We start from the raw sequence: 12,065 nt of genomic DNA on the forward strand, positions 1-12,065 counted from the left end.
ATAGAAAATTGATGAACCAAAAGTTAAATAGCTGAGAAAATAAGTTTTCTAAAATATTTCCAATAACTTTCACCAAAACAAGAAGAAAAAAAATAATTATGACTAAAGTACCTTCACTTACTTCCATACCTATTGCACTGGATATTACCCTCACTGACCGAAAAAGAGTTAAGAAAACAAAATGGCAACGTATATTTTTTATCTAATTTTCGTCAGCTGGCTTGAAAAAAACCATTACACGCTAGCAAGTTGCGTTTATTGATAAGTTCCTAAGTTAGGAAAATATTTTCCTAAAGAAAAGTGGAAAATAAGAAGGTGCTTAGTTGTACATCATAGATTTTGAATAACATGTTTGAGGTACACTAAAAGACTAGTTATAAAAGGTGTTTTCAATTTCAAAAAAATGTATTTGATTTAAAGACATTCTTTTTTATTTGATGATTTTTTTTTTCTTTCTTGAGTCAAAGAAATTTTCTTTAATTACCTAGAATGAAATAAATATTTTTTTATTTCAAAGAATATGTTATTTGACGACAAATTAACATTACCTACTTTAGATTAAAAAGTCATTTGAATTGCAGAACATTTCATTCAGTTAGGTAAGAAAATGTCTTTACATCAAATACAATTTTTCTTTAATTGAAAATATACATTTTCTGACCATTTTGTTCAGTGTAATTCTGATTTGACTGAAAAAACAATGCATAATTAAAAATCTTGGAGCTAAGTGTAGGTGAGCAGTTGATCAGAATATTAGCTAAATCTCAGGGGTGTGTACTGTGGTGACTCATGCATGCTGAATGCTTAGTGTCGCATTACCAAACTAGTAATAGGTAATTTCCTTAAACTAATGCTATTACGAAATCAATAGTAATATGCTTAAATGATGAAGATATGCAACTGCACCATTAATGGTATCCCCGTGTGATAGATCTGTACATTCACACAAGTTCTGTAAAGGTTCTCAAGAATGCTAACTCCTCATCTCAAAGGCCTTCCAAACATAGAATGCTTGGTTTTAAGTAATGTATACTTAAATGCAGCTTTAATTCTTGCTGATCAATTGCCTGACCTATCAAACTTGCACTTCAAGGTTTTTTAATAGAGATGCGGGATACAAAATTATCAACTTCTTCTTCATTTATCCAAACCCTCAAAGTTGGATCATTCCTTAAAATGTTACTGTTGAATACCGATTTCCCCCCATGTGACTGAGGCACAATGCACCTAATTTTCGAGTTACGACACTGATTGTCGATGTAATATTTCATCATTAAATCATGAATAAAGCTTACATAGCGGTTGTCCCAACTACTGAGTGCACTTTGAGATAATACTGAAGGTCCTGAATTCACCATTCTCAAATAGTCTGGAGTGATAATAGGTACCACATAGTCCGTCTGTGAGAAACAACGCATTATGAATAGCTCAGGATTAGCACTGACAAATTTTCTTGTTCGTCAAGAATTAAAACTCCAACTGGGAATGACTCGGAGCGGTTCTCGCGTAGTCGCTGTGCAATCCTGAGTGCAACTTCTTTGCCATCATCAGCAAACGTTAACATAACAGTTCTCATTTTCCTGCTGGGTCGTTCGATGTTGGTGTTGAGCAAATTACTATTAGACTGAGGTTTTGGAGCCGAACGTTGGCACAGCGCAACTGACTGAATCGATGGTACAATAATTGGCTGCGGGGACTTGACAACCACCGGGGTTGGCATTTCAGTAACACTTAGCTCTCGCAAAGTAATAGGTAGTTCTTGCTTGATCCGAGAGTAATTGTTGGGTCTGAGTAAAAATTCGCCACAGCGGGTGATTTCATTGTTTTGAGTACATTCGTGGGAATTTTGGTTGTGTAATATAAAAACTGCATCCACCATTTTAGTGATGGAAATTTGGGCTTTGGTGACAGCATCAGGTCGTTGAATGTGGAGCAAGTTGTTCAAAACTTCACTTAAGCTGGCATTTTCACCTTGCGCAAAGGCCATCAAAACCAACTCGGTGCTGTCGATGTAACGATAATTTTCGATGCATCCTATCTGATGAAAACTGAGTCCTAAGTAACTAGCTAGATCTTTCCATCCATTGATCTGAGAGTTTGCTCCAGTTGAACTTATGGTGGAGCAAATATCCTGAAGAACCCTTTGGCCAACTGGGTGAAACAAGTAGGAGGCATGAATCCTAACAGTTCTAGTGAGCAAAACATTGTATGATTCATCAGAAACACGAGTACTCAGATTATTCCTGAGGCTTTCTAACTGCCGATTAATGTTCTTCCTGGCAATCATTGTCAGGTTTCAAAAGTACAAGGATTTGAAGAAAAGTGGAATATTTACCAAGTTTTCCTTGTTCCAGGAGGAAAACAGGCAAAATTTAGCATTACAACCAAGCTAACCTTACTTTCACTTCACCACCACTAGTTGAACACGAGTCGTGTGACGGATAGTTTAGGGTTCATAATTAGTAGTTTAAAACAAAATACTACAGCAAATATAAAATGTTTTACGAACACAAAATGCTAAAAGTGGAAAGCTGAGCAAGAAATGATCAACAGAAACGACAGAACAAACACAGATAACTGAGCGACCTTGATAAATTTTTTTTTTTTTTTTTTTTTTTTTTTTTATTGGTATTTTGACGCAAGATATGTACAGGAAGGGTCAGCAACCTGATAGACCCATTGTGGCGTTGTGACCGAGTACCAGAAACCAACGGGGAAATATTTTTGATGAAGGAATAATTTTTTTTTCTATGATAGATTTTTCCTTCTTCAATGCACATTCTTCTCCTCGATTTATATTTTTTTCTCCCATAAATATTTTTGATTACTGCAAACCTCTAGAACCCGAAGGTTGGCACTGCTGCCTCGCACCGTGTGGCTGAATTGTGGCGCGCAGTTTGAATTATTACTTACGCGTGTAGATGCGCACTTCGCTTTTTCCGTCCTTTTATATGTAGCTAACCTGACGCTGCCATTGAGATGTTTCCATCCACAGTACATAACTGCGGTTCTTATTGAGATCAAAAGTATCTTGTAGAACAGTGCCTCAAAAATGCATCCTCAGATAACAGCAGCATATAACAATTTTGACAAAATCCACTTGCATATTGGTATTGGCAAGATATCCGAAGAAGCCTCCAGCCAATTTTAGATTTTGAAATTTTCTGGGATGAAGCTCATTTTGCAGAGATTGGATGTGCAACTCAAATCCAAACTCAGTAAAATGATTGAAAATATCATGGAGAAAAAAGATCAACAAAATGCACATCAAAATGATTTTTCCACCGGATACTTACTCTGCAACGACTCGAACTCCTTGTGGAATAATTTAAAAGGCCGTCAAAGAATGCACATTTAGTCTATCATTCCTAAAAATGCCCGCTATTTCCACCTGCAATGAGTGATGCAATGGTGACGCAACGCTCCAATGTGCGAATAATTATCAATTACCTTTAATCTTTCATTAAATTTATTCGCTTTAAATTCCGTATACATGATGAATAATGGATAACATTGTTGAGATGTATCTATTACAAAGCCAGAGAACCATGAAATGCCCAGATACAGCAGAATAATTAATGTGGATGTTGACGTTTTTGTTGAAAAGTCAACTGAATACTTCTCAATCAATATGATGAGTTTGATGATAGTTGCATACCAAAACCCAGCAACATGAACTTCATCCAACCTTGAGAAATTGCATAATGTAAAATGGTTGAAAACTTTCATCCCAACATGGATGTGTGAGTGGATCTCTTTGAAGCCCTTACATCTACTGTTGTCATCTGGAGATATATACCTGCATAATATCTCAGGAAGGACCTCAAAATTCTGGATGAAAAAATTACAATGGCAGCGTCTTGTTGACAACAACAGTACTGGACAGAAAAAACGATGGATGTATCTGCACTGCAGGATCAAAAATTCAAAGTGCGCGCTCTAATTGAACCGTCGACTCAGCACCATGGAACGAGGCAGCAGTGTCGACAACTGGGTTTAAAATTAGATCGGCAGTATCAAATAATACGTTCGAAGGAAAAAAAAATTCATATCAGAGGAAAAATATTAATTACATTCAAGATACTTTTGCTTGAATTTCAATTTTTGATTAGAGGAAGTGTGCGGGTAGATAAGCTTTAAACTACTCCTGACTCATTGCTTTTTCAAAATTTGACTTCGCTCTACACTATTCAGTTCAATACTTCATCATTTCTTACTTAATTTTATTTTTATAGAGGAGAAGTATCACTGCTTTTCTCACAGTTGTTATGTAATGGGATGTTCATACATTATGATATCTCAAAGATTTACCTGGAAAATTCTTTGCCATTACGATTTATTTCCTTTAAAAAACTTGAATTGTGTACAGAAATTATTTAATTCTGAAATAGAGATATATTCATTAAAGTAGGTTGGTATCTACATTAATAATGTAGAAGACCGAAGAGATCAAAGTTTAAGATATTGAACCTAAGCGTAAATCAGTGTTCATAGATGAAATCAACAGTCAGTTTTTTGATACATGTAAATACTAATGCACCTTAGAAAACCGGATGGTTGACTTATCCTATCATTTTCCCTCAAGGGAACAAAAAACAGAAATTAGAGGAACCTCTAAAAGGCAAATTATGAACACATCATTGGCTTATCACAGTCTACTTATTTCGTTTCTCATCAGGAAACATAAGAATCAATTTTCAACGTCCATCATGATATCCTCGTTGGCATATTTCAAGATGATCCATTCTGCACACTTGGCTTCAAATGTGGATTCAGTGTTGCTTAACTCTCTCTCCTTCAAAATTGACTTTTCTTCAAAATTGGTACAACTGCTACTGAATTGCAGCTCGGATCGGTGGGAATGGACATTGAATATTTACGACTTGACCGTTGTCCACCCTCATCCACAAAATCATTGTCGATTTCAGGTACTTTACTGTTTATCAGCATGAACTTGGGCTCACCTGCTACTCTGATAAAGTCAGGTATCCATTCAGAGGTGGAAATTGTATCTTGACATGCTTTCGACAGTGTTTCGGTTTCTGCTGAAGATTCAGGATTAACTGCAGTTTTAACACATTCTCTTAATCTTAGATGTTCTTTAAAAAGTTTCTTCATCTGAAACTGGGCTGAACAAATGTTACAAATGTATTTGTTCTGAGAGTGACAGTCTTTTAGATGTCTATTAACAGAGTTTTTAAAAGTAAATTTACTGGGACAAATGGGGCATTCAAATCTCTTTTTATTGTTGTCGATCAGTCTTATTGATTTTTGTTTACATGAATTGCTTTCGATATGTGCCTGCAATATCCCTTTTTCCTTAAATTTTTTAGAACACTTAGCACAAGTAAAGCGGTCTCCACTGAAGTGTGACTGCAAGTGTTTCTTCAGTCTCTTTTTCTCATTGAAGTTAGCAAGACACACCATACATACAAACCGGTCTTCTTCAGTATGATGTGTTTGTAAGTGTAGTTTGAGGGTGCTGTCTTGAAAAAATATTCGAGGGCATAGTTCACAGCTAAAACTTTTCGGTTCAGAATGCACACTTCTGAGATGGCTTAACAAATCAGCATTCTGAGTGAATCTAGAGACGCAAAGATGGCATGTGAAGGGACTTTCCTCAAGACCTTGGCACTGATTTTGGTAAGGAGCTGTTAATAACCTGACTGGGTCTCTAGGAGTAGAGGAGGAATGTTGTTCCTCAGGACTCTGAGACTGATTTTGACAAGGAGCTGTCAATAATCTAACTCGGTCACTAGGAGTGAAAGAAGTATCATTTAGGACATTTTGAACTTCCAGGGGCTTCTCTTCTGGTTCATCGTGTGAATGCATTTGCAAGTGATCTTTCAGGCTTCTCTCACATTTCATTTTAGAGGGACACAGCACACAAGAGAAGAGCTTTTCTTCAATATGCCCGGGTGCATGTCTTTGGTAATCAATCGCTTCATTTTTATTGTGTAAAAGAAGATGCTCTTCTATTACTTTCTTACACTCAGATTGTTTTGGGCGATAAGGACAAGTGAGTAAGAGTTTTTTGGGAGAGCAGCTCCTTTCAGAATTGGATTCCTCTCCTTTGCAGTCTACTATGGCGTCCGTCTCCTGACTTAATCCATTCATTTTTTTATGCACGAGTGAATGGCAGTGCAGATCCTGGAAGGTTCTAAACTTGAGCGAACAATCTGGGCAACAATGCCGATTTTCATCTTGAGTGAGGCACGCACTACCTTGCTCACCGTTCAAAGTTGGCTCTAACTTTGATTCAGTGATAGTAACAGGATCCTCCAGACTATCAGATTTTTTAATTTCTACTCTTCTTCCAAGGTTAACTCTAACTTCTTTCAGCAAAATTAACTGCTTAGATTCTGAGCTAAGGGAGGAGCTTTCAGTAGCACTAGCTTTATGTCTTTCCAAGTGTTTGTGAAAACATTTTAAATATCGAAATTTTAGAGGACAATCCGAACAGTGGTAAAACTTGTTCTCAGGATTCATTTTGAATCTGGTTTCCTCAGGGAAATTTTTCATTTCTGGCTCCTCAAGACCAGAATTAAAGTTATGTGTGTGCTGTTTAGAATGTCTGTATAAGTCTTCCACTATGTTAAACTTAAGGGGGCATTCAATGCAGCAGTATGCCTTAATATTAAGGTTGATTTTTACATTTCTTGACAAGTCCACACACTCTTTCTTGAGAGTTTGCAAAGAAGAAAAGCTCAGTTGATGTTCTTGAGAGTCCTTTGAATACTGACATAGCTGTGAATGATCTAAAGAAGGTAACTTTTTCTTCTTGTAGGTGCATTCAGGCTGGAATGGTGAACTTTGTCCCACTGCATTAAAGGAATTGGAGTGTTCTCGTAAGTGTTTCTGCAAGTCTTTTAAAAATCGAAACTTCATTACGCACTCTTCACAAGCATACTGGTTACGATAGGACTGCTTTTCCAACCTTCTCAAGCCTCTCTTGCGACTTGATTCGACCGTATCACTTGCAGAAGGAGAATCATTAACGCGATGTTCACCTTCAGTCGGAGATTTATTCTCAACAGTCACTTCCTCCTTTCCAAGACTAAAAAATGTATCATTAGTCAATGGTGAAAAGTGGCTTACATCATTATCACCTCCAATTTCTTTTACCTTCATACATAAACCACTCTGTGGAGAAGTAATAGCTCCTAAAGAGCCTGGGGCAGTATCAGGACTAGATTTACTTTCCAAAATCACTTCCTTGAGAGACACATTTTCATCATGCACTGTGAAAATAGGTTTGCTCATCTTCGCTTCTTCTGTTTCATTATTCCTTGTATCAACTGTTACACTGACTGTGTAGTCTGCGTGGTTGATTTTTTCCTGCCCAGCATTTGATGGTAATCTAGGAATATGTTTAATCAAACTTTGATCTTCAAAGCTTTCTTCAATTTCTATTACATCATATTTTCTTAACTCAGTATGCTTACCAGATACAAAACTGAAATTTTGTCTGTTGTTGATCCGTTCCAGAATGATTTTTGGAGTTTGAAGGTTTCCGAAGAATGAGAGATCAGGCTTTTTCTTCACGATGTTCTCAAGTATCACAGGTTTAGGATATAACTGACTAGCTTCCGAAATTCCCACTTTAGTCATTGCCATGGTTGGAACCTGTCAATCAAATTAAAAATGAAATTATGTTCTGTAAATGAGCCATTCAATGTCATTTCTCATAGACTTTATTGGAAAGGTTATAATTAATTTCTTACTCATCATTATTACATGGGTTGCAGTCCACACCAAATAAGTTTATGCAATTTTGGACTGCGACAGAAGATCCATCACCATGATTCTTGCATTTACTTGCTGAACAGGCGTCAGACGACTTCTGTCGCAGTCGAAAATTGTGTAAACTTATTTGACAAGGATTCTAAAATAGGAATTTTCCGGGAGTGCCATTCCAGAAAAATCTAGAGGGTGGGAGGACAATAGTTGTAGAGATGAAGCAAAAGTTTACTGTAGGGGGAGGGCAAAATTTCAACAAATTTTGAAAAATGCCCGCTAGTTGCCAAAATTTTTCAAGCCAGAAACTTTTAATTCGAGCCCCCTTCCACCCCAATTGATGCCTCTGCAAATAATTAATAATCAAAGCAACATCATAATTTTCACCAAGGCATGCCCATGACAAACTTGCACATAAGCAACATTTTACGTTCCCTGTTTTCAAAGTTTCTAGCTGGAAAGGATGCTTGAGATTTTTCATACCTTTGCTTTAAAGTATGACATTGTAGATACTTAATGTAGATGCACAATGTTCCATACTGTTTGAATTATTACTACCTTTGGCTTCAGCTTCAAAATTGGAGTTAGTGACATGTAACCAACCAGATATTTTCGGTCTTTAAAGTCTCATATTTTTAAATACAACCTTTCATGTCTTTCTTACATGAACAAGTTCAGGATCATCATTATTTTTGATTTATTAATTAGGTTCTCAATCATTTTGCTCTAGGTTGTTGATAACCCATGGCAACACAACCATTCCTGTTACTGTGAAATTCCCCTGGTAATTACGTACATTCACAAGAATGTAAATTTTTGGTCATGGTTTATATTTTTCATAGACAATCTAACATGCCTGTCATATAATTTTTGACGATTTTTCTTTGACTTTTTAAAAAAGCATGCTTGGGAAAATTTACTTACAAATGAGAAGAATGGCTTCTTTGGAAAAAAAAGAAATACATACGCAGATGAATCTTGATAAAGCACAGTTAGGATGCAAGTTCAGCTAGGAGGATCGTTCAATTTTTTCCCCTCACTTGTTGAACTTCTCAGCTTTGCTCATAACTTGAAGGCCATATTTCCGACACTCTGCAACCAAATTTTGACTTATTTACTCATTATCATCTTGATCTTGGGCCATGATTACCTACTTACCAGGGGTGCAGAATCTTCCAAGCTTCCACATTTTCACGCACCCGCCAGACGGCTTTCCACATTTATCTCATCAGTTTTCAACAAAATTTCCCACCTATCTTAAAAAGATAGCGTTTACTTAGCCTTGTGTTTTCTTTTGATTTTCGGCGTTAGGCCCCTTGAAATGTTCCCCCCTTCCACATTTTTGGGGCTTCTCCACATATTCACGCGTCCAGGCAGGCGCATTTTCTGCACCCCTGCTACTTACTTGGCCAACAGTAAAGCATATGGAGAAAAGCGTTCATACATCATTCAAAGGGACACCTGCATCCTAAGAAAATGACATTTTTTCTTCCATTCATGTAGCGTGGTTGATCAACCATTGACCATCTATGGAGCCATCTAAAGGGACACCTGCACCCTAAGAAGATGACCGTTTTTTCTCTATTGACCATCTATTTTACAGCATACAATGAATACCTACTGAAATTGTGTCTCTATCCAGTAATAATGATCAAGGAGAAGTATGATGATCATAGACTCTCTTGCTAATTGTTGCGCATTTTTGTATTTATGCTTACACATACAGATAGAATTTTATCTTTCACTGTTCATGTGGCAGTTATGGTTCAGTATGTGACCCCTTCATAAATATTTTGTGACTGGGATTCGCAGCCCGCCTTCAGTCCCTGAAATTACAGTACGTAACCTATCGAGCCAATAATGGTTCTTGATATGTAATATTTAGTGACTTCTCACACAGGAGGTGGTGTAAGTCATTTGCGGAAAAAGCTGGAGTGCTCAGCTTTGTGATAGTGGCAATCGAGATATTTACCAGAAAATATTCCTTTTTGTCTCTCCCTTTTAAGCACTAAGCACACATTGCCGCTCTCTTTGACAAGACTGCTGGTTTCAGTAAAAATATAGAAATGATAGCAGTATACTAAAGCTGCTTACTGTGACAACATACCTATTCCCCTCTCTGTGGTGCGCTCAGGGCGACCACAGATCCCAACATGTTTATAGTTAAATATTTACCTACAACTTTGAGAAAACTATGAAACATCAGTATTATGCATGTTTCAAGAAGTTCCGTACGTATCAGAAGTGAAAATGATTACTTACCGCCATTGGATTAAATGATTAATGAGGATGGAGGAGAATGAAGAGAGCATGATGTCCATCCGATAACCTGGGTGAATCAATACTAGATGGTGCTTGATGGTACAAATCATGAAATATTTTAGGGAATGATTCCCTACTCAACAAATACTAGTCAAATTGGATTAATATCTGAGTGTAAATGCAAAAATTCCTCGGAAAACTCTACAAAAATGGCTTGCTGATTGGTTGCCGACTGCCGACAGATGTGACAGAACGAAACATGCGTAAAAATGTAAACAAAGATTATTCTAAATAAACAATAGAGAATATTGCCATTGTTGCAAAGTGTACTCGCCACACGTATTCAGTTATTTGTCAGTAATATACGCGGAGACTTGAGTATCAACATGAAAGTGAATTTCAAAAGAAAACTTAAAGAGGGAATTAACAATTTAAACCAATGTTGGTGTTGCATCGTTCAATGAACTGATAGCGTCTTAGCTTTACAGACAACTGATTCATAGGATCTGACAACAGTGCTTAAAATCGTAAAGGCGCCATATCTTTGATTATTTGAATGATCTAAAAGTTTGCTACATGCCCCATCCATGAGAGCGATGATCACTTCAGACTTAACCGTTCTACAACAAAATTCAGAACATCCTAAACGTCATCAGGCGTCATTGACATTTGGCTAAACCGCTCCTCTTAAACTGTATGGAAGTATAATGGTACCTATTGGAATAAAAGTCTTATCCTTTAGTTTAGACGAAAATTTCTGAGAAAATACCTACCTCAAAAAAATTGTGCTGAGTTAAAGGACTTAAGTATCTTCTTCAGTTCAGTCGAGGCGGTAGGTCAAATATTTCATTACTGCACTGTTTCATCTATTTGGTCACAACTGAGTTAAACCTCGATTTTAGAACAAGTTTTCCAAAAGTTCGTCAAATGTTTGACTCCGTCCAAGTCAGGGCTCATGCACACTCCAAGCAACATTATCTGATCGCACATGGAATGTTATGAATTCCCAGTCTCCCAATTAATGGTGATAGTCGCAAAGTACTTGCATATCTATTGCACTGTTTCAAAACCTCCGCTGCTGTTTTATTTGTAAAACAAAAACCAATGAACTTTATTGATCGAAATTTTTGCAGAATGATTATTCTGTACAGGAAGAAGAGATATCAGAAAAAAATATGAGATGTAGAGTTTGTTAATTTTTCTTTGAGAATATAAAATGAGGCAAGGAAACTGCAGCCTTCAAAATGAAGATAGACGTTGTGCACCTTTTACCATTTGGTTAGTTGTACTTTGAACAATTAATACACGAGCGGAGACTTATGACGTAGCAGTCTGAGACATGCTTTTTTGACTTCTGCCATTGATGAAAATGTTGAAGGAAGCAGGTACTTGATCCATTTTGACAAGTACAAGGAAAAACCCAAGGGTGATGCATAACTGAAATTCTGGAGCATTTTGATACATGATGCGATAATTCTAGGCTTTGTTTAAATGCCTTATTTATAATAATTCTGATGATGCTACTGAAGCATGGTCCATGACTGAAGTGTTACCTCTGACATAATTTCAAGGTGTTTGCTTTAGGCTGCACTCTTCATAAAATATAGGTAGGTATGGACTAATGAAACCCACTCTTTGTTGTAGCTAGAACCACAAGAAGAACCCACTTGACATTATATAATTTTCAAAACATAGGCCCACAGTTCAAACACTACACTTTCAATGAATTTTAAAGCTGATGTTGAGGAACTGCAGAATTGAATTTGCAGCCAATTTTATCTCAAAAGTTTACGTGTCAAAAAATGAAAAATGCTTTTATGATTCTATCAGTCTACTTCTATCTTACTCTATTCGATAATTTTTCATTTCACATATTTATTTATTTTTTTTCTTCTCCCTTCATTTGCTTTTTTTGATATCATACATTTGTTTCATTCCTACCGAAAATAAATACATATATTTTTTTTCTACTTGCATGATTGATTTCAAAAACACCCCACAATCTTAATACTTTTGGAAACCACAAATGAGATTTGAGGTGAGGGATATTGGGCTGCCCAGCAGTC

The 12,065-nt window shown here is 36.6% G+C and overlaps 2 protein-coding genes across 2 annotated transcripts; both read right to left on the bottom strand.

Annotated features, from left to right (window-relative positions):
- On the bottom strand, positions 1-2,568 carry LOC140223718 (uncharacterized). Its single transcript, XM_072298309.1, is given in 2 exon segments — positions 1-1,447; positions 1,450-2,568. Coding segments are annotated over 2 exon segments (1,197 nt in total). The 5' UTR covers positions 2,288-2,568; the 3' UTR covers positions 1-1,088.
- Positions 2,569-2,698: 130 nt separating this feature from the next.
- Positions 2,699-10,266, bottom strand: LOC109032921 (uncharacterized). The gene is made up of 3 exons (XM_019045269.2): positions 10,000-10,266; positions 8,705-8,829; positions 2,699-7,626 (listed from the first exon to the last, which is right to left on the bottom strand). Exon 3 carries the CDS (start codon positions 7,615-7,617, stop codon positions 4,798-4,800), a length of 2,820 nt encoding a protein of 939 aa, XP_018900814.2. The 5' UTR covers positions 7,618-7,626; positions 8,705-8,829; positions 10,000-10,266; the 3' UTR covers positions 2,699-4,797.
- Between the last annotated feature and the right edge of the window lie 1,799 nt (positions 10,267-12,065).

This window comes from Bemisia tabaci, chromosome 3 (genome assembly GCF_918797505.1).
Source record: "Bemisia tabaci chromosome 3, PGI_BMITA_v3".
Lineage (NCBI taxonomy): Eukaryota > Metazoa > Arthropoda > Insecta > Hemiptera > Aleyrodidae > Bemisia > Bemisia tabaci.